Source organism: Toxorhynchites rutilus, chromosome 2, assembly GCF_029784135.1.
Source record: "Toxorhynchites rutilus septentrionalis strain SRP chromosome 2, ASM2978413v1, whole genome shotgun sequence".
Lineage (NCBI taxonomy): Eukaryota > Metazoa > Arthropoda > Insecta > Diptera > Culicidae > Toxorhynchites > Toxorhynchites rutilus.
Genome location: NC_073745.1, coordinates 108,072,692 through 108,096,647, shown reverse-complemented (window position 1 = coordinate 108,096,647; position 23,956 = coordinate 108,072,692). Strand labels below are relative to the sequence as shown.

General features: G+C 38.0%; 2 protein-coding genes across 7 annotated transcripts in view; one reads left to right on the top strand and one right to left on the bottom strand.

The window, feature by feature from the left end:
- LOC129764463 (lissencephaly-1 homolog) overlaps positions 1–23,956 on the top strand; it is a 136,940-nt gene that overhangs the window by 90,101 nt on the left and 22,883 nt on the right. The gene's annotated exons all lie outside the window — the stretch shown is intronic.
- LOC129764464 (elongation of very long chain fatty acids protein 7-like) lies at positions 4,621–23,128 on the bottom strand. Its single transcript, XM_055763561.1, has 6 exons — positions 22,647–23,128; positions 5,782–5,972; positions 5,623–5,703; positions 5,400–5,562; positions 5,193–5,329; positions 4,621–5,127 (listed from the first exon to the last, which is right to left on the bottom strand). Exons 1-6 carry the CDS (start codon positions 22,801–22,803, stop codon positions 4,855–4,857), a joined length of 1,002 nt encoding a protein of 333 aa, XP_055619536.1. The 5' UTR covers positions 22,804–23,128; the 3' UTR covers positions 4,621–4,854.

Sequence of the window (23,956 nt, the reverse complement as noted above, 5' to 3'; positions counted from 1 at the left end):
ATGCGTTCAACACCTTTTTTTCTTCACACTGACCTCTAAAACACACCATCATCATCGTCCACCATCATCGGTTCGTCCGCCCACCTAACAACCATCACCAGCAAGTAGAAATTTTACTCACTCGCTGTGTACCTCACGGCACCACAACCGTTGGTATCTTTTTTTCCACATGTGTATTTACTTTTTTTTCCGTACACACACTATGTACACTATGTGTACTCGTCTCGTATGATCTTGAACGACGCTTATGCATGCAGTGCTGTGCAAACATTACACGATCTTCGCTAGCCGCACCGAACCGTAATTATCGTCTTCGTGTGGTGTCAGCTGTGATTCGCCAAACAGTGCGCGTGTGCCCGCACGAGCTACCACAAACACGCTTCTACGATCGCGATCACAGTCGTCTCGTCGCGGTATTATTTGCGGAACAGCATAGCGTCGCCATCTGTCTGTCAATATCGCAGTTAGTGTTGCGCGACAAATCGGTGCTTTTCGCAGTTGTGTTTGGTGTGTCGATCGGATGCGATTGTTAAGTGGTGTGGTGCAACTGCCCAATTTTCCGTTATGAATCGAATTTGATTTAAACAGCCAATGTATAAATGGGTAATAATTCAAGCGAGCAGCACGACTACCGCGTGTATCGATGGGTTTGGGAGGTCTGCGTTACCGGCGTGCTATAGGGCTGACTGTATTATTCGGCTTGATTGGTGTTGTTTTGTCTTTTGCCCTAGGTAGAAAACAACGCTATCAATTCACCAGGTGCTGCATGATTGCTTGCTTGGTAATGATTTTTGTGACTTAAAGAAACAGAATATGTATGTATCTAATCGGCGAAAGAAGCCGAGGGAGATAATTGGATCGAATGATCTTGTGAACTTAATTTGTAATAATTTAATAATGTTGCGTGGCTAGTTCAATGATTGTCGATCCTGACATCTACATCTCATAATTCATCGGCGGCCAGATGTTGCATGCTTCTTCATTGACGTTGTGCCATTTCTCAGAGGTATCTCGTCTGCCAACAACAAGTTCCTTTGATGTTCACCGAGGGGTTAAAAGAGATCCTTTTTCATTTCATTGGAAAAATGCTTACATTTATTTCAATTTCGTTTTCATACTCATACAAAGGGTATAATGTAATTTATAAATGTGGGAAACAATTTTCTTTCATCAATTTCATGAAAAGGATCTAATGGCTTAGGCGATAAACAGGTGAGTTGATTGAAACGTTTTTGACAAAGCTCTGCGGTCGTGTTTTTATTATTTTTCAGTTTTAGTATCAATGAGACCAATTTTGAATACCCTGTCCTAGTGAGAGCATTCTGCATCGGTCGAAACAAATGGCAAACAGAGGAAGCACTAGAATATGAATGAAGCAAAACTAATCATTTACCTGAGTTGTTCTTAACCGGTACAGCTACAGGATGCTGAGCGATATCAACATGCATATTACGGTCACGAATCTGGACGTTATCCGATCAACATCGTATTAAAACAGATCAGTTTTTGGCTATATAACCCCCCGTAAGCTTGGCAACTACGGAACACCGTGTATGATCCATTTATATTTCCCTCTGGATAGTGTCCCTTGACATGTTGCTGTGTTGATTCTCTGCATTTTCTGCTGTGTTTATTTTTTTTAAATGCTTTTGGAAAAAATAGTGGCTAGCAATGGACAGTAGGTTCAATAACATGATTTCCACGATTTTTTTGAGTAGAACTACGTCTTTCATTTTTCTTTACTGGGGTGTAGGTTTAAAATGTCGAAAACGAGAGCGTTACGTTTGGTATGTAAGGTTTTGAGCGTTAATACTTTTTTGCTGACTGAAAGAAATGGCATGATATGACTTAATTCGAAATATAAAAGATGCACGACTGTCGTCTTTTACTTACTGACTCAAAAACTATAGTGTATACTATAGTATAGAGCTGTGTTCTTCGGTGGTAAACCGATTAGGATTTCCTATTGCCGTTCTGCGGAAGGAACTGCATAGCATAATTTGCGGATTGATTCTTCGGGATATTTTCAGCGATGAAATCCAAGTATAAGTTCAGTATTTCAGTATCGCTCTAGACAGCGAACAATCAACAGTACAGGTTAATGTTGAGAGGTTATTCGACAATTTGCTAAAATTAGCTTTTTTTTATTGTTCCTCCCTCTTGGAGCAAGTATTTTTCTCATCCGACGTTGTAAATTTGTACTGAAGAGTTAATTCTCAAATTTCTATGACGCTTGCTCTAGCCGGCAATAATTTCGTAGTTCTACGTTTACAATGTAGTCGAGTCCAACACATCACCTTCTAGTTTTTTTCCTAAATATAGTGTTAATTCTCACGTAAAACCAGTGAGAACTTAATTCCAGGTATCAACAATAAAAGAAATAACACAAGTAATGAAGCAACTATGAAGCAAATTGAAGGAACTATGCAGTGAATTTTATAGAAAACGAAGAAAATAGAGAAGTAGAAAGGAATAGAAGAAGGAGTAAGAAGACGAATAAGAAGAAACAGAGGAAAAGAAAAGGGGAGAGAAAGTGAAGTGAGTATCGGAAATAGTAATAGAAAAGCTGGAAGAGGAAGAGAAAAAGGGAGGAAGTGGAAAAGTATATGAAGGAATAGAATGCCTTATATCCGAAAACCTACAAAAGATAGAAAGTGGAAGTCTTCGACAAAAGTTCATATTTAAATAAGATCTAAAACATTGTCGAATACATTATAACGCTATCTTGACATTAAACAAAATTAGGATTTGTTGCAATTTATTCAAAGAAAACATGAAAAAGTTGCTGTTAGAAAAACTTTTTCCCTGTAAAAGTGCCTATCGATCTATGGACGATTTGTTGGAAATTGTAAGGGCTATTCATATATTCTTTGAGAATATAAAAAAAACGGTTTTGAAAAAAAATAATTTTAATTTTTAATACTTTTTTTTGCTGTCAACTCCTAAGACGAGTTTTCATGAAATTCGTCTATAGAGATTACAGTTGTGAAGAAATGAAAAGGGAGGAAAAGGAATGGAAGGTAGAGAAGACGAGAGAGAAATATTTAGAAATTGTAGAGAAAAAGCAATAGAAGAATTAGAAGAACTTAAGATAGTAGAAAGGGGAACTTAAGAGAGTCGAACAAGTAAAAGTAGTAGAAATAGAAGAAGTAAGAGATGTAGAGATGATAAATAAAGTAGGGAAGTGAAGAAAGTACAAGATGTATTAAGTGTAAAAGTATGACTACAGATTTTTGATAGAAAAGACATATAGTTGAAACATAAAACATACTGCATCTTTATTCAAAGTATGCTTAATCAAAAGTCACAACCCCATCTGTCGAGCAATACACGGATTTCATACTGGTAGAGTTTGGTTGTTTTGAAGCGATCCAATAATCGAGCCAATTTTTTTTATTACTTCATGAAATCTGAACCGCTCGTCGTTATAACGGTCATAATTTGACATTTTCAATTCAATAAGAATATTGGTTGTTTACACTTCGACAAATGAAGTGTACTACGTTCTGAAGCTGGAGTACACGTCTTTTGAAAACATGTGTTACCAACAGTGCCGATGCCAGCAGTGCAACCTTCGCAACATATTATAAATCCATAAAGTCATACTTGTACACCTAATAGTAGAGAAAGGCGGAGTGAGAGAAGTAGAAGAAATAAAAGAAGTGGTAGAAGAAGATGAGACAAAATAGGAGTAAAAAAGTAGAGGAAGCAGAAGAAGTGGACAACATAGAAGTAAATAGTAGTAAATAGTAGTAATTAAAATAGGCGAGGAAGTAGAGGAAGAAAAAAAATCAACGTGTAGAAGAAGTAGAGTAGAGGAGGAGAATTTGTATTGATACGAGCGTATTCTCGAACTTGCCAGAATACTGTCATGGCGTGTTATTTCGCATATAAATCAGAAGCAAGTACTCATATAAACGACGCAAGTAAAATACTACCTTCAGATGGCAGAATTCCTCCAATGTCCCGAGAACGAAGAAGTTATTGAGATCATTTAAAGAACGTATTATTGTGACCTCGTGGGATTCCTTTTTACGATTCTTTTGACCCGTGGAAAGCATTATTCATCACTATACTTCATGCGGGATATGAGTTGAACTGAATGTTATTAAACTGGTAGACGACCAAGCGGCGTGTTATATTCTAATAAAAAAAATGTAACTGGAAAACATTCATGAGGTGACGTTAGATATGCCCCAACCATAAAACACTTGAACTACGATGACCTCCGGTGTGTGATACGCGCGAAATGTTATAGCTATAAGATCTCATCGTCAAATCATGACGCCGTCAGTACTTCTCCTGAATTGTTGACTCATCACAAATTTTCGCTCCACTCCAAAAACGAAACCCATCGACTCGACTGCCGCCAGCACAAAAGTCCACAATTATGCTAACGAAAAGCAATTCGCCTGTTCCAAGGCCACACGTCAGCTGGCGTGCGGATGTCCTCATCACAAACTGAATCACCGCCATTGGGGGGAGACCGAGCACTGCATGACTTTGCAATGTACGTTGTTCGGGAAAAATCGATTTTCTTCACGAAGATTACCAACCTAGGGGAGAGTGATATTTTGGTGGTTATAAGAATGGTGGCAAATACACGAATTTAATTGAGCAAGTAATTTGTCTCGAAAGTAGATACAGTCTTTGTCATATCGTTATAATATTTTCTTAAAGTAGCTATTCGTATACCAGGTACTTATCTAGATAAAAATGTTACAATGGAGGTTATGTTAGGTGGATCTGTTTGAAATCTGCTATATACAGGATTATGTCGCAGGTCGCGACACCTTGAAATCATTCATCTTCTATCTCCGACTTTTACACGGTTCACTGAACCAACTGTCCGGGTCACTGGATTTTCTCGGAAATACCCTCCCACCGCTCGATGGTACCCTCCAACTTCAGACAGTTATTATTTTCTAACACCATAGCCTCATCTTCGCCTTCGCCACTTTTCGTCGGTTGCGCAGCCGATTTTTTATAGTTTTTTATATAGAAGTTCATAAATAGCACAAAAAATATGCCGGCATTGCAAAGCAGCAGCGATGTGATGAATTTCGGATAGATGCAATCCGTCATCAGGGCGTTGATAGCGTGGCCGATGCAAATGATGAATTGAGCCTGGGAAAGGAAAAAGAAAGTGTTAATACGCTAATGAAACTGGTGTACATTACAATTGAACGAACTATTTGGATCTCGGTCATATATTTTTTCCACCAGAGGTACTTTTGGTAGCGAGGGCCCATCGATGAGAGCAGATAATAAAAGTACATCAGCGTGTGTACAAAATTGTTGATGATATTCGGTAGGGTGGTATTTCCTCCTGTTGGAAATAAAAGCAAATGTGTTTAGGCTCGGAACGATCTTCCATAAATGTATATTTTGTATGTTACCAGCCAGGAACTTTGTGAGAATCCAGGTTTCAATTGGTGTTAACGAATGATGATACAGATGGAGCCACGAAACTTGTGACTTTTTCTTCCGTAGAACGAAGAACACCGTATCCGCAAACTCTGTCAGCTTCGACAAATAGTAGAGGTAACACAAATTGAACATCTGAAATGTGGCAGAAAATTATTTTCAATCATCGATCCATTTCTTCCGAGGAGATCTTACTCTTCTCGAGAGGGCATTATCGGAATAATCCACAGGTTCACAAGTTAGACTATACCCCCTCGCCCAACCGGCCATCAAATGCTGGAAAATGCAAAACAAGAAATCATTCGGTAGTTGACCTTTGATACACGCCCCGGAATGATCCATTCAAAGCAATACCTCATAGAACATGTAGGCACTTAGAAGCACCTGGAATAGATTATAGTAGAACAGCGTGTTGGTGAGCTGCAGGGGTTTCCTATCCCGCATATAGGTCGGTCCAATCACCAGGACCCAGGCAAGGTATGTCACAACCATTCCAATTGTGGGCAGTGGATTATTCATAAAAGGAAGATTCCGGGCTCGAGGGTCTATAAGAAAACAGAAATGGTTATTAGAATCTCACTTCAATCATCCGGTTCGATTCGTAGGTCATTGTCGCAATCGTAACGTAGCACATGAGGGGCAACGTTTCGTACGCATCATCATGATCGCGCATGCGTTGAGCGTTTTTTTACATTGTCTGGGTACTGAACCAATGAGCAAACTTCAAGTGACGAGAAGGGGCGCCATGATTAATCGTTTTTCGGTTATTCCAAAATTATTATTAACACCCCGTCTTCAGATAACTATGTACATCTTCTGCTTGCGGCACTTCCTAGATGTATTGCTCTCTAACTATTTCGATTCCCCTAAACGGTTAAACGCGGGACCGCTGGAGAGTTGAAAACCAGTTCCCCAAACAGTGCTCCTCGATTGCTGTTCTCGAGCGCACTCGAGATCGATTCGCGTAATTTTGTAAATATGATTGACAATAAAGTTCAATCCCGGATATGTCATCACGGTTCAATGCAAGAAGGTGATGTCAAACCGTAGGACATGACACGAGGTGTTTGAGTGACGTTAACACAAAAATTTTATTTTTGTTTGGATGAAATGAGAATGTTATTGAACAAGGTTGGTAGCTTGTATGTATCCAACTAATGGTGTGTACAAACCTCCATAGCATTTAAGGGTGAAATGTAAATGAATGAGAATCGATGAACCATAATTAAAAATGTTAATCAATATGTGGGGCTTTTTTTTTAAAATTCCATTTTTGACGTAGGACTACGTCTTTCATTTCTATACCGGGGTGTAAAATCAATGTTCCGAAAACGAAAGCGTTACGCCGGACACCGAGATTTTGAGTGTTAAAAGCTCCTAAACAACTGAACGAAATGGTATGATAAATACTTCATTCGAAAGATAAAATGTCTACGCGTTCTATACTTGTTACTTTCTGATCCAAAAACTCGTTTCAATAGCCTTAAAATTGTTCTCAAAACAGGCTATTGAAATCACCAATCGGTATATAAGCGAGCGCCGCTCGGAAATCCACTCAGTTCAAATTGAACAGCGATTGGAGCATGTTGTCGCTGTTGTGGTGAAGCTCTTCGTTTATCATGAAAGCGCGGATGAACAGTGTCACCAAGAGCCTGTTTGTGCACCCTAGGCCAGAAGGGAATCCATCAGGAGGAGAGTGATACCACAAACGGTTCCCCGGGAAGATCTCGAAGCAGCCGCTACACACACACACATACACGCGCGGAATTCTTTCCGTTTGGATGCCATTCAGCATCGAGAAAGATCCGGAAAATAATCTGCCAGTTCCTCTGGGAATTTAAAAATACATTCATGTGAAAGAGTTTATTTGAGTGTTTTCTATCCATGTAACACTGTGACCAAATATGTTACAATCAAGTGCTATTAACAGGTGGTTATGAGTTAGCATTAACCACTGGTGGGCCTCCAGTATCGAGGAAAATGTGGAAATATCTAATCGTTACTGAAAATAATCTGCCAGTTCCTCTGGGAATTTAAAATTACATTCATGTGAAAGAGTTTATTTTAATATTTTCTATCCATGTAACACTGTGACCAAATACATTTGGTTTTGTGATTTTTCAATCAATCGCAATTAACAGGATAGCTTCTGAAGATTATTCTTCCCCATCAGTAGGATATTTCCGTTTCCAATATTGTATGCGCACGCAATCGATTACTGCTCAGTCGCCGAAAGTTTCGAGCTCAGAGAGTTCATTCCCCTCTAGTTTGGATGCCATTCAGCATCGAGAAAGATCCGGAAAATAATCTGCCAGTTCCTCTGGGAATTTAAAATACATTCATGTGAAAGAGTTTATTTGAATGTTTTCTATCCATGTAACATTGTGACCAAATATGTTTCAATCAAGTGCTATTAACAGGTGGTTATCGAGTTAGCATTAACCACTGGTGGGCTTCCAGTATCGAGGAAAATGTGGAAATATCTAATCGTTACTGAAAATAATCTGCCAGTTCCTCTGGGAATTTAAAATTACGTTCATGTGAAAGAGTTTATTTTAATATTTTCTATCCATGTAACACTGTGACCAAATACATTTGGTTTTGTGATTTTTCAATCAATCGCAATTAACAGTATAGCTTCTGAAGATTATTCTTCCCCATCAGTAGGATATTTCCGTATCCAATATTGGATGCATAAAACCTTGTGCCTCCAACGTAACGCTCTCGTTTTCGAAGTCCCCCAAATATTCATTCATTCAGAATGAATTCAGATTCAACTTCAAACAAATGATCTCTAACTCAACGATAGTCCTACGTCACCCTTGCGGTTATACCATAGATATAACCCACTTCCTGTTTTTTTTTCTTGTTTTCTGTTTTCTGATTTTTTAATTGTTTTTCCTCGACGTTAGATATGACATAATAGTTTTAAATATTTTTTTTGTTTTTAATAACATTAATGTGTCGGATATGTTTACTCAAATTCCATTTTCATGGGGATATTCCTTCTTTTTGCTTTCCTTTTCGTCTCCCTTATTTTCTTATTTTACTTTTTTTTTTGTTACTGTTTTTCATTTTTTATTTCTCGTTGACACTTGTAAAAAAACTTGTTTTTCTTCAATCCGTCGGCATGTCATAGGGCGCTAGGACACTCAGTAGTGCGGTGAAAGAACTCGATGCGTGACCGCTTGAGTTTTGTCCGGTCTGTTGGAAATTGAATCTTAGGTTCTAAGGTTAAATACCTATATCAAATAACCCATCTTTGTTGTGTTTCGAGTGGCATCTTTAAAAATACACATGCACCAGTGTCCCCAGTGGTCCCCATGGCCTAGTGGTAAGCGTTGCGCTTGTAAAGATGGGGGCTTCGGGTTCGATTCCCGTTCGGGTCAGAAATTCTATCGTCATAGATCGTTTTTCTGGCTTGCACTGTTAAAGGGGAACTGTCTAGGGTGTGGTGGGATGAGCATTGGGCATTGCCAGTCCCTAAGAAAAGTCACAAAAACCCGGAAACAGCTCCTCTAAGCGAATTGACGTCGCTATCAGCGTCTGCCCAGTCCTGGTGGCACTCGGGACGTTAAGCAGCAGTATCACGGTGGTCCTCCAACGAGATAGTGGGGTTGGTCGCAGGCCTTGCAAGCCACACCACTAAAACACCAAGCAACGAACGATACACAAGAAAAAATTGTGAATCAGGCCATGTTGTAAAGACGTGTCCATGTCACCTCACATAACATGCAAACATTAAAATGCAATTAATTTCATTTAAGGTTATCAAACTTACAGTTTTGCTGCATCAAATTGTTCTTCTTCTGTAGGCGAACAGAACTTTACTGCACAATACACGATAAGTTTGTTTAATCAGCGGGAAAAATCTCAAAACCACGATCGGAAAACTCACATTTTTTGGCAATCAATGTGCTTGCTGTGTTCATGCTACCGTTCTTTCCATCTGTCGAATTTTACCAAAGTTTTTTTTACGTTAGTTACATACGGTTCAACAATAAAGGAAGATGACATTATCAAAAATCCATGTTGAGCCGTACTTTTCGAGATAAAGGGGTGGTCCGAAGCACCCCGTATGTCCAACTCATCCCGTGTTACCCTATATAAGGTTGTTTCAAAAGATTTTTTACCCTTAATGACCAATCGCCTCGCAAGTGCCTGACGCCATGTATATTCATTACCACCCTAATGCTTTTCACACACAAGAGATGTTTCATCATGCGTGGGTTGTTTAGCTGCCACCACTCGGTGACCGCTTCGCACGCACTCATCATGCTTTCGTTCGTACAGAACCACCAACACACAGATGGGTAAAAACTTTTACAACGAACTGATACTGTGGAGCCCATTTCCATTTTATCTGTGTTCGAAAGCTCTCGTTGTGAGCAATCAAAATACCGGAGAGAACCACTGAAACTTTTTTTAAGGTATATAAGAATTTTTCATTGATTGTCAAGTTAAGATTGCAACTGTGTATGCTTTTATTACGCTACCACGGATGAAACAATGCACAAAAATTGCACTTATAATCTATACAGATCCATTACAATGCATGAATTGATCTTACATGGCAACTGTTCAATCTTTTTACTTACAAAGCAAATATGTTAGCAAATATGTCAATACAAACGCTTACTAAGACAACGGTAGTCCCACTTCAATCTTGCGGTTATATCATAGATATAACCCACCCATTTTTCATTCTACTTCTGTGCGTCAGTGCGAGCTCTGCACTGCGCAATCAACTTTGTGCATATTCTGAGAATGCATTCCAAAGCAAACAATTTTGTATGTCCGTCCAGTGCGATAGCAAATTATAAACTAATGGTTTGCCGGTAGTAGCAGTGTTGCATCCAACTTTTACTGTCCAGTTGCATTTGAAAAGGCCAATTAGGAAAACTGAAACTAATCGCCGGTGTTGAGAACGATCATTTGGAAAGCCACTGTCCGGTTGAGTGATGAATTGTGAATGATTTGCTGCAGCTTCAAGTCAATATTTATAGTGCTGCTTCCTCTTCTGTTATTCAATTGGATAGAATTATGCACGATGGCTAGCTACTATTATTTTCGAAATAATATGGATATTTTCAAGCTATGTTTCGTCAAGGATGGAAAACAAGAGAGCATGATGAGATTTACGGTTAATCGCAAACTGCACAGATCGTAATCTGTGCAAACTGCGACTAACTATTAATCCTCTCCCATCAATGATTTTCTTTTGGTAACTCTGAGTTGACCAAAGCATTGCTAGACTGAAACTAGTCCGAATAATTGAGTTACTTTCCTTCCTCGTTCTGTTTACAACTCCTAACAAGAATTTGCTCCATGGGAATGAGTATCTCTATGACATTTTCATGATATTTCTCAGATGGTGTTCAAATTCATCTACAAGAGACTACAAACAGTAATCCCCCTCAAATCACTAATTTTATGAGTTAATGTAAATGCGTTATTGGCCAAGGCTATTACGATATCGAACACGTGGTCTTGTGAGATATATTTTTCCGCCAGCCCAAATACAGAACACTCCTTTCGGGCCCGAGTAAACTTGTGGCTAGAAAAGACCTTAATTACCTTGAATTAATCAAAAACATAAATTAGCGCAAATATGTCAACATGTGTTTTTTGTGTAAGCACGTAAAAATTTACTCATAACATTTTAGGATTGTGGAACTCTACATAATTTGTATGCAGATAGACTATCCACAATTTGTGGGGGGAATACTCATACAACTCAAATAGGTAATGATTATCTGCTATCACAAAGCTGAGAAATTTTTTGACGTTTTGTTTTACAACTGATTCATTCAAAAGCTTTACTTTAAAATGTTTTCTTATCCTGAGACTGGCTCACCATATTGCACTGCTACTAAAACCGTAGGCTAACCTCAAGGATATTTTTTTATCCATTTTCGGCGAATAATTAATAGAGTGTCGTGTTATGAAACATCAGAACAATGGCAAAAACAACATCACGATCATAAGGTGTTGGTTCGGTTATTCCAGAAGACATTGGAATATATTCCATCTGATCATGTTTAGGAAGGTTAACGACCTTCAAAGGATGAATTTATCTTGGGAACATTAAATTGATGTTCATGACTTCCAGTCGGACGTTTATCCGCTCTGATAATAATTGTGTGGTCCTCACAAAGCATATATTCCAATGCCGTCAGTTCACTTAAATGCTTCGCATACCGTTTGATGATTAGGTAGGATGTTGATAAGCATTTTCTGCGATACCGATTGTTCCAATAGTATTTATTCGACAATATGGAGATTGATACCTGAAATTAAATAGATTCAACCAAACAAATCAGCGGACAAAGCAGTATGTACACTCAGGAGATGCAACAAGTTTGAAGGGATATGAAAAAAAAACATTGGTCGTTCAGAAAATCTACTGCCACATATGTCGGAAGTCCACGATATATGAATAACATATGTCCATACTAATTCATTACATTTATTTGCAACGAAAAACGTAACCACACAGAATTGAATTAATCAAATATGTGATCCGTTTTATCTTACTATAAATAAAATCGCTAAAAAATAAAGCGCGGTCGTCGTGAACAGTCGTAAACGGTCGTAAATGTTCGTATTCTATACGTAAACACAAACATAGTGAGAGAGTGAGCAGTGAGCAGCTGCGATGCGTTTTTTGTGTGAGAGAGTGTGTGCGTCTGCGTTGTTGCGAGAGTCTGTTTGAGTGCAACAGCAAAGCTATTCCAATGACTTTGCGGTAAACTTATTAAAACATAGAATTGGGCCGCTAGTCTACAAAATAAAAAAGGATATTAAATTCCATTGAATTCGAGAAATGTTTCGTGAAATCACTAATTGAATTATTATTAGAAAAAATATTTGAAGAGAAATGTGAATGTTCAGAATTATTGGAATCTAAAAAACGATTTTGGGCGGGATGAGATTCGCCCAAATCTGCTGGTAATAAAATTAATCAATTGCATCCATTTCCCGTCTGCTGTTTATCGGGCGGGAGACGACAGCAAAATAAAATCGACACGAGACTGAGTCAGCCACTCACTGCGGACAGTGCAATAGAGAATTAAAAATCCCTCGACGAGTGTCGAAAGATTTCAGTTGATCGTCTCTTGTTACACTTTCCGATCAAGAACTCATCATCCGCTCTATGGGATGGGATTAATCGTTTGTGGCTTGCACTCACGAGTAGCCTTGAGTAGTAGAAGTAATGCTTCGAGAGTGCATACAGTGGGGATTCCTCTTTCATAATGCTTTTTTGAGATTTTGGTAGCTCACCGTTCCAAGTATTCTCTCTGTGTACATATGAAGGATAAAAGAGCATCGCCTGCTGTGGGTGATTTAAAAACATCCGACTAGAGGGATATACTTATTTATTGATCGTTGAATGTTATTTTTTACCATCACTGTGTTTCGTTGCTATTTTAGTTGCTCGTTCTGATCGGTACAATTTTAAGAATACATATTTGACCCATCAGAACGTCAAATTTAGCGCGTTTAGATAATGCTTGCCATTTTATTATTATTCAATAGCTTATTTCGTAAAAAAGTGTATACTATACCTTGCCATTTGGGGGTCTTCGTAGCCACTTGGTTACGCGTTCGCTTACCAAGCGATCGATCGTGAGTTCAAACTCAGGGCCCTCAATTGACCATCTTTGTGTTGTTATAGAATAACTACGTCCACGCAACCATCATCAGCGATGGAAATCGATCCACGGTGGAACAAAGATCGATTCATCCATACAACTGCTCTGCTCTGCAAGAAATATCGGGCTGCTGTTCTATAAATAACTCAACAATGATCAATATCAACTGTCTCCGCTGTCCGGTCTGCTGAACAATGGATGAACAGAAAGAATACCCTTACGCCTAAATGGCTACTACTGTGTAATTTACCATAATGTAATGGAACAGAAAACTTAGCGCCTAAATGGCTACTACTAACTACTATGTAATTCACAATTCATAGAAACATAAACATATGTACATGTACACGATTAAACCCGGCTCTGTTACAGCTAAATGCTAATGAGCCTTATAAATAAAATGGGATAAAAAAAATACCTTTCCATTTGAACTTGATTCACTTAGCGTTCTTTGAAAAACAATCAACTGTTCATTATTAACAATTATTTTCTCGCGATATTCGAACCGAAGAGACTCTAGATGTTTATATCACTTTTAAAAACTGAGACTTTTTACAGAACATCGAGAGAATTCAAAAAGATATTTTTCCGTTTTTGAGATATTTTCTCCCCATTTTTATGATGCTTTCGAAGGAAATACTAATTGAAAACTAATTCTTTTAACGCCAAATGAAACATTTTTCAATCAACTTTCTGAGAAGCTCCTTTCAAAAAATTCTAAACTGCTTTGAAAATAATAGCCGTTCTAGAGGTATCGAGACCAAAGGAAACTAGGTCTTAATTTAATTTTCGGAATGCTGAGATACAACATATCAAGATACAGAGATACATATATAGTTTGTTTTTGAGATGTATCAACATTTTCATATTCATATTATTTTCATTGAATATTATAGAAAAACAGCCATTCCATGCCAAACCGATATAGAGGTTCTCAGATATTCGTCAAAAGTGGTATTTTTGTTCTTTATCCCAAAGCTTTAAACCCATTTTTTAATTTTTTTTATTACGGTGCCCATTTTCATTTTAGGCTGGATAGAAAAATCATTTTTTTCCACTTTTTCCCAAAGATGACTTTTTTCAAAAATTAATAAAAATTCATAGTCTTTTATTAAAAAATATTGACCCGCAAAAAAATTATTTTCGTAATTATTGATTGTAGTTTTTTATTGTTTTCATGGCCTTGGACTAGAGGGCGCTATATTTTTTAATTTTTTTTTTCTGGAAAGCTGAGGTTTTTTACGTGAAAACAATAAAAAACGACTACAATAAATAATAACGAAAATAAAACCCTTTTTTTGCAAGTTCAAAACTTTTTTATGAAAGGCTCATTGCTCATTGGCTTTAAATATAAATCGGTTCAGCGGTTTAAATGTCATGAATTTTTGAAAAAAGTCAATTTTTGGAAAAAGTGGAAAAAAAGAATTTTTCGGACCACCCCAAAATGGAAATGGGCACCCTAAAAAAATTGAAAAAAACGGTCTAACCGGAATAAGCATATTTGAAGCACTCCGACGTGGACGCGAGATTTTTAATTTTTTTTCCGATGGTATTTTTCTTGTATTTTTGTGTCGAATTTCCATCATCAATCATTTCCATCTATATCGAATATTCCAATCTTGAACATCTTGAATTCGCTTCAAACTCCACTGACGAATTAAGTGGAATTGAATGAGAATTGAAATAATGTACGCAGGGAATGACTATTTCTTTTGATCAGAATTAATCGTGATACAATTGGATATTGGACGTGATATCTCAGGTCGTTGGTCCAAAGCAATTCATTACACAACCCTCGAATATCTTCCCTTCCCTTCAATATTTAATATTTTGCCACATTGTGCTGTGATAATCTCAGGAACACAAACAATCGATTTGAGCCGGACCACATGCTTTGCAAGACAATCGTTCTTGATATCCTTCATTCATGACCTGCTTCCAACCTGCTCTCCCCATTCATGGCTCGCGAAACAATACATCATCCAGCAAAAACATTCAAAATAATAGGGGGAATGCCCACAGAGACATTAATCATAACCACATTGCATTGTTTACCTGTGTGCAAAAATTCAGCTCAAAGTCGTCATGAGGGATCCTGGGATCCCTCGGTCAGTGCATTGCACTGCACGCCGTCGAAATGGAATCCTTCCCCAACGGGTGAGATGCTACACAGGCTAGCCGGTTGGGATGGTTGGGAAACAGGGAAGCAAACGTTAACTCATCTGCGGAGGTCAATTATAGCGCAGTAGTAGCAATCCCTTTCACCCACAGGCAGTGATCACAATTTTTTTCGTCGCCACGGAAGGTCGGTCCCCCTTTAACCTAGAGAAAGAAGGGAAGGTCTGCTGGATGATTATTTTCATTTTTAATCTTTTTTTGTCTCTTGAAAAACAATCCACCGGCGTCCAACAGGGAGGTGGAACCGGGTGTTTCGAGAAAAGAATCACTCGAAGGTGAAGTGGTGGTTCTTAATTCCACATATAATTGCTGTTTTTGTTTGTGGACTGCGCAATTGCGCAAGTCTGGCCCAGAACGATTCGATGAATCGGGAAATGTACAAGACTTTGGCATAAGTTCACTCCCGTGGCCTTTATTTTTTGTGCAAGGATGGACGAATTTATCGTTATCTTTGCTTTGTTGTTGGTTATAGTCAAGTCAATAAAGAAGGTTATTGATGGAGAGAATTCGTTATGATTTAGCCGCATACGAATCGGATCGAATCGACAGCCAGAAAGCCTAATATGCAGTAGAATGAATCGACTTGTAACTTATAAGGTTGATGACTGCTGCTGTACTAGAGTTCCAGTTTCCAATTGATGCGGCCTATCGTAGTTTTGTTGGATCTGTCTCAAGGCCACTTGAAGTGGTTGACAAGCAACCTAGATGCCGTTTTCTGCCCAAACGGATCGCTTGCAATTAACTATAAGTGTTATAAAATCGTCACTCGTCGAATAATTCACGCGGCTGCCTAAACGGTGGAAGAGACGGTCAAAACATTTGATATGTGTGCATTTGTGTCCGTAGCGCGTGAAAGGGTGGCGGACACGTTGTTTTGCCGACCGTTACGATCTCGGTAGGACACAGTGGCGGCATTCTTTCGCCTAAACACGAACACGGAGTGCATCGAGTTCTACTTGGCCAAAACTGTTTTCCACTGTCAAGGTGTTTTTGTTTCCCCGCCGTTGTGAGCATAAATCGCGAGACGCTGATCTTTGTCCAACTGTTTTTCTTCGGCTTCATGTTATGTCGACGGTGACTTTCAACTTTTGTGTGCCCTCTGCCTATGTTCGGCAATGTTTTGTCTGGTTTAACAAATTTGCTTGCTTTTGTAAGTCGAACTGCAGTCACGAAGAGCCAGAGTCAGTTGTTGAATACACTGTGATACATTATGATTATACCTCTCACTGTATCGGAAGTTTATCGATGAGTTCATTGTTCTTCCTTATCAGTTGAAAAAATGAATTATCTAGGATTAACTGGAATGAAATCATTTGGATAACCGACTAAGTTAATGAGTCATGGGTCTATCAGTGCAATTTTATAACTTACTCTGCGAAACTATTTCTATTATAACTATTATAACTATTTCCACTGGTGTTATAATTTTATACATTTTTGAAGTTATGAAAGAACCAAAAACGAAACTCTTCTGTTTTCTACTTGTTTTTTTTTTTGTAAGTAATGGGCAGAGATGGCAACCTTCCTGATTTTTCAGAAATGATCCTGATTTTTATACTTTTTTCATTATCAAAAATAAAACTATCTGTTAAAATCTACTTCAATACATTGCTGTAGTTTTTTGGAAGAAATATAAACGTCAAAAGATCCCTGCAAAATTCTCTCAGTGGCAAAAACTTTAACTCTATGGCCAGCATGAAAATTAGAGAGATAGGATTTTTAAGCTGTGTGAAAGATGGCGAAAAATTGTGGAACAATATAACAAAAATGTAAAATGTAGAATAACATTTAATTTATTTCAAATTTTTTGCAAGTGCAATATTTTTCCAATAACGATTAGTCAGTTAATTGTCTTTAATTTGATATGTAGGTCAGGACACGACCATTTTGTTGACGTAGAACTACGCTGTTATTTTGTTCAAATCACTTGTTAATAACTTCGGATATTATGTTACACACACACTTATCTTCGCTTTGCGCTCTTCTCAACTGAAACTCTTTCTATTAATATTCTATAAATTTCCGGTCTCGATTAGCATAGCTGTCATCCTTGGTGGCGATAGTTTTGCTACTGTCATGTGAAACCAAATGACACACGAAATTCCTGTACAATTATTTTCTTGGTGAGCCGATGATAGCCTAGTTTGATGATTCCCCACATAATTGTGTAGTTCAGTACCCTACCCTAATGGAATGACGTCAATTTGATGTAATGATTGCAATGCTAGAGACATTTGATCGCGTCCACAGCTCAATCCGAAACGAAGACATGTGATGACGCAAAACAAGGAAGAATAACCGATATTCATTGCTTCGTATCTAGAACTGAAAGTTTGCGTCAGCGAGATCCAATATTTTTGCTCCAGGCAAATATTCCCCTTCGTTACTTCTTTTCTTTGTTCACGGTGACTGTAATTCATTCCCTTTCGTTGATCGTCGATAAGTTGCTCGTTATTGACGGCATGGGTAGGGAAGCTCACAAATGAGCAGAACAAATGCATGGCAAAGTGGAAATGCTTCTTGTTTTCATCAATTTAAACTGTTTACACATCAGGGGATTGTAATATATAGCATAAAAACAAACCTTAGGGAATTTCCGATTCGTCTATATCCGTTCGCGGCAAACATAGTTATTAACGTTAACTTTATTCCATAGAAACGTGACATTTTTTCTGATTTGGCACCCTTAATGAACGACGTAGTTCTACGTCAAAAATTGATTTTTGAACCATCTTAAAATGGAAATAGGCGCTCTAATGAAATAATTTAAAAAATACTGGTCTAATATTTCGCGATAAGGAACAACACTACTACTTTTCACGAAAATCTGAGAACCACTATACCGGTACTCTACGAAATAGTAATCAGAGCTAACACAAACATATTAATATAAATGTTTTTAATATTTGATTTAATATTTGGTGATGTTTATTAACAGTGTATATAACATGTTATTTTTTCCATAAATGTTCATTTTCAACTTCGTTGAAAACTAAATTTCAAATAAGGTAAATGATTTTGGTTTGTCCAGTCGAAAATATGATCATGGTTTGTCCACTTTTTTGAATGCTTTAATTCAGCACACCTTTGTGGAATCAGGCATTCGAATGTTTCAAAACATATAAATAAAATGTCTGTTTCGTGATTTACAATAGTTTTATAGTATATTTTTACGGAATCACATGTTTTAAAGGATTATAAAATACACCATCTATTGGCGTCAATGCGCTCCTCATTCGAGCTAACTTTCAATCGATCAGCAGATGATTACGTGGCACATTATGTGGTATTCAGACCTTTTCTGGATTATAACACTTACAAATATTGTAAACATCATTCTTGCACACCATTTGTATCAGATTTACATAGTTAAATCATTAAATTAACGCATTTTGATGAACTCAATTCGGATCATGAGTTGTCCAATTGAATAATGTTGTTTTGTCCACATGATTTCTATGGCAATCACTTGGCGCGCTGCAGTTTGTTTATTGTGTCCTTCGCACAAAGCAGAAAAAAGTTTCTCTATGTCGAGTGTGTTGAGGAGAACACTTTTAAAATGCCCAAGAAAAAGCAATATTTTGAAGAAAGCCTGAATTATGAATGGATCAATATGATGACAGTGAACTCTAGCAATGATAAATGCAACATCTACTTGAAGGTTTTCATTCAAAAATGGTGATTTCTAAAACCGGACAAACCATGATCATTTTTCGGGCAAACCATGATCAGAGATGGTCAAACCATGATCATAATTCCACTTTGAGGAAAATCGTTAAAAAACATAAAAATTTGAATAATTTCAACACCTTATGGTAGTATTAGCAACTAGAGCCTTGAGGCTTTTCAGCAAACCCAAACTCGTATCGATTATATGTGATTTTCATGAAAAAAATCGATTTGCATTTACTAGTTGCGTAAAAACGCCACAAATCGGACAAACCAAGATCATTTACCCTAATGAGTTTTGTGTTAGTCTTTTTCGGAAAAAGGCCAACGATTTTAAATACGCCCTTATAAAAATAAGCAAGCTGGTGCCCAAAACGCGACCGCATTGTTAACGTATGGTTACGAAATTATTACTTCAAGATTTATTTCAGAATGCATCGAAATTTCATAAACTAATCTTCGATAGAAAACTTTGGTGGCCCTGAAAAGGTCCGATAGTTTGTGTGGCTTTGTATGAACAGTTGAAGATGGTTGTTTGATTATTTCTTAATGCCCTCGCGAGAACAATACATAACAGTTCGGCTGAAAAGTTTATAAGGTAAAACTATTTTTTTTGCAAAATTCAATTTTATTATTCAACATAATTGCCTTCGAGGACGATACAGCGATTATAGCGATGTTGCAACTTATCGATACCATTTATAGTACTCTTTCGGTTTTTCCTCAATATAGACCTCAGTTTCGGTAATCACTTCATCATCGGTCTTAAATTTCTTGCCAGCGAGCATTCTCTTCAGGTCTGCGAACAGAAAATAGTCGCTGGGGGGCAGATCTGGAGAATACGGTGGATACGGTAGCAACTCGAAGCCCAATTCACGACACGAAATTCGGATTTTTCCATTTTTTTCCACAATAACAGAAGTTGTTTCACTCTCAATGCTGTAACTCACGAACCAATACACCGATTGCTGTCAAATTTTGACACGTATCCATTGAAGGATGAAGCTTTGTGATAGTCAAGTAGATTTTTGCAACAGGCGCCATCTAGACGTCAATCTTATGACCTTTTCAGCCGAACTGTTAAGCTGGCCATATGTTGCAATTTGTTTCCGTATGTATGTCGACGTATGCATTGCACAGAGTAGTCATCGCGAACGCTATCGTGGCGGTCTTTTCGGCAGCTCACAGACCGTGTCACAAGCGATTTTTCCACCACTACAACATTTCTTAAACTCATCAAACTGCCTTTGTCTACGCACAAAACAGCGACAATGTGTGCGTGTGATGCATAGCATGCGGAAGCACTCCTCACAAAACAGCGTGAAACACGGTGTTGGTTGGGATAGCATGAGAACGGAGGATCTTGTCGAATGACGTGCGTTTCTCTAGTGAAAACGTGCCTCTAGACCAGTGTTTCTCGAAGTGGTCCATATCGACCCTTTGGGATCGATATCGGTTTCCCAGGGGTCGACATAAATGAAAACTAAATTGAAGGTCGAGGAGGTCTGAACATTGATCTCTATTAATAAACATAATTAATAAAATACTGTATAAGTTGTGTTACGTGAACCAATTCGTTAGAATAATTATCTATATTTTAGTAGAAATTTATTGTTGTAATTTGCATTGATAATTATTAATTATCCTTAATACTTACTGAATTTTATGTCTTTTTATTGACTGTTTGAAAAATCGAACATTGGCCGAAACCCCGAAACTTTTTTTTGCAAGTACAAACATACTGTGAACTAAAAGTCACTTCAATTACCTAATACGCGGCATTCATAAATGCATCAATTTTACATTCCGGCACAGGGGAATGAAAGTTTCTAAGTATAAACCTCAATTAATCCACCTTCGGTGAGATGTGACATTTCTTATTTCATGTAGTTTTAACTTATTATCGGCAGGCTTGTCTTTCGAACGAAAGCTATTGCTGTAATTCTTAATGTTGGTCGTGGAGAAATGTCAATGCTTAAGAATAATTTCTTCCGATTATCCATTTCCCGAGGAATCGAACATTACCCAAAACCTGCAATGTACAAAAACACTGCGAAAAAGCAATGGCATTGAGGCTTTGGAGGTTATTATCCAGTTGAATAGAATTATCATTTTGGTTTACTTCATCGTTGAGATCGCCCACCTGTCCCGGCGGAAGAACATTCACACCAGCAATTTCATTAGAATCCTCGTTACACGTACTCATGATTTCCTCCAGCTCCTGCAGAGACAAAATTCTACGGACTGCGGACTGGTTATTACGGATAAAAAATAATACAGATTTTTAAACAATATTTGCTAAACTATTCGATACTTGCAAACATTTACATTTGAAAATGCAAAAATAAATGATAGAACCTTTCATCTTCCAAAGTAAACAAACCAGAATACGCTGCGCTGCTTTTTTCAGGTGTTATTTTCTTGTAAGAGTCTCAATCGAATGTTTTTTTGCTCATCAATACAATGTATGTTGTTTTATCAAAGTAAAGAACAGAAACCTTAAATAAAAGCTGATTTTTTTCGTGAATTTCTCAAAAAAAAAATATCGCTATCTCACCACAAATTGATAGTCTGAGTCTTTATAACACAATTTGTTTTTAAGGCCAATATTTTGCAAAATGAATGTGTCCGGCATCTTTGAAAAACTAAGAATGAGTCGGGAAAGACGGACACCTGGGGTAGCAAAGATGGACACTAACTGAAAAGTTATATTTTGAAATTCAAGTTGATGTAATAAAATCAACTAATGTAATAATGTAATAAAATCAACTAATAATAAAATTTTTCTATCGTTTCCATCGGCTTCATTCAATTTCAATTTCAAAACTTTGAACCTCAAATGCAATTTTTGCGCAAGACCGTACATTAGAAGTAGTGATCATTTCATACATAGCTGACTGCATTTGCCCTGTCGTGCTTGAAGATGCAGAAAAGTGTTTGAATGACGTTGGGTTCAGATGAAAGGTTTGAACCCGGTAGTCATTACAGTAAACGCTTGTCCACCGTCACCCAAACAGAACGTAAAACACGGATATTCGGGATAATATGGAAATTACAAATAAATTACCTTCGATAATTCTTCATCCACGCTACAAATGTGAAATAAAAAAGTCTGTTTTTTTCTGAGATTGTCTACCTGTCCTATGAAGAGTTTAAACAAGTGGATATGGATATTTCCACTCAAACCGAATCATTATCAGACACAATTTTACTTCAAGGTTTCTTCAGCACAAACAAAATTAAACCAGTTACTTTATGAAAGTGTCTATCACAAGTGTGTTTATTCCATCTGAGGATCCATTATCATAACAGTTGCATCAATGTTCTTCACAATTATGTGAAGCAATTAGTGTACTTTTATTATGTCGTTTTTTTTTGAAAACTATCATTGCATTTTATCCTTTGCTCCATTATGTCCAATATTTTTGTCCACTACATCTGCATACACCAAGATAAAAATATGTATATTTTTGAAAGAAACATCAAAATATTCCAGAACTCGAAAGTTGAAAAAAATTAAAATGAGGTATATTATCCCATCTTCATGTGTTGGTTTTTCACAAACTTACAGCATTTCAAAAATCACTTTAAAATTTCGACTTCCCACTATGTTCCTATAATTTATTAATGTTGAATTTATCATCATTACAAATGTCATAAATGTCGCGCTCAATGTATGACATATGAACATTTACATGACACGTAACCTGAACTTACCGCCAAAGACTTCCTCGACCAGCTCCCAATACTGATAGATAAGCCGTGTCCAATTTCGTTCTGTTTGATACTCATCCAAAGCCATCTGGATGACATAGTTGGACGCCCAGGAAATATCAGTGAAGTTATCCCTTACATCCATTGTAACCATTTTCATATACCGCGCTGTGCACAATTCTCAGCTTCACTTCACTACACCACGGTTTAATAAACTTCCATCGGGGGCAGGTATTTGCAATTGGTATTTGAACAACGTTTTCCTTTTTCAGCGCAAAAAAAAAACCTGTGTCACCGGTTCTCTCTAGAATCTAGGATAGCATGTCAACACACCATACCCCTCCACAACACTCCCTGTTTCATGTATTTTTTTTTGTCGTTGCATAAAATCCAAGAACATTCATTCACGACGATACCATCCAAAAATCTCTAGAACTCACGCGCCGTTTATATCGATCCTCGTCTGGTTTGCCAAAACTCCTCCGAACTGGACAAGCGTAGCAGCAATACTAAATCTTTTCTAGTATGCACGGTAAGATTTTTCTCCAAATGCTTCTGCAAACCTTGGATTTGATATTCCCAATCTAGCAAGAACAGCGGTAGTCCTCTCCGGTTGCCTGCGCATATGATCATTCCTCCCCCCGCCTCCCACCTGATGCGGCCCACGATCGCACCAGATCACCCTCTCTATCTCTGTTTAGCACATTTCGAAGATAAGCGCCGCCGCTTATATTTTCCGAAAACATAATTTTCAACGACGTTAAACAAACCCCTCGACCCACAAGAACAACAACAACAGTCATGAGGGGTAGATCCGGTCCTAGGGTTTCTGTACCGCGCGATCAAGCATTCTAGCGACCGAGCGAAAGAGTAAGGTGTTTATAGAAAGGAAAAATCTCATGCTCTCTGAAAACGTTTTTTGAAGCAGACACCACCGAGAAATGCTCCCTCCTTGTTCCGAGCGTACGACAGCACGGAGTCGCGCCGAGCGGCGATGACGGCGGTGTCCTTGAAGAGCGAAAAAGCTCCCCAGCCGCAAGTGGCGTGTGTGCTTCGTGAGCTCCGTAAGTCGCGGCCGCAATAGGTGCGCGATGTTGTGGTCCCCCCGCGTGGTATACGATAGTGTAGCTACAGTCAGCCGAACAGGAGTTCGATTTCGCTTACCACCTTTATTGGTCTATTAGTTTATGCCGCTTAGCAGATGTTTGACGCACAGTGTACGATAAGCGGCGAAGAGCAGAACGCCGTTAGAGTAAAAGCCAATCCCGCAACTAGTTTTGTGGACTAGTAGCTTTACCTAGGCTGCACTTGAA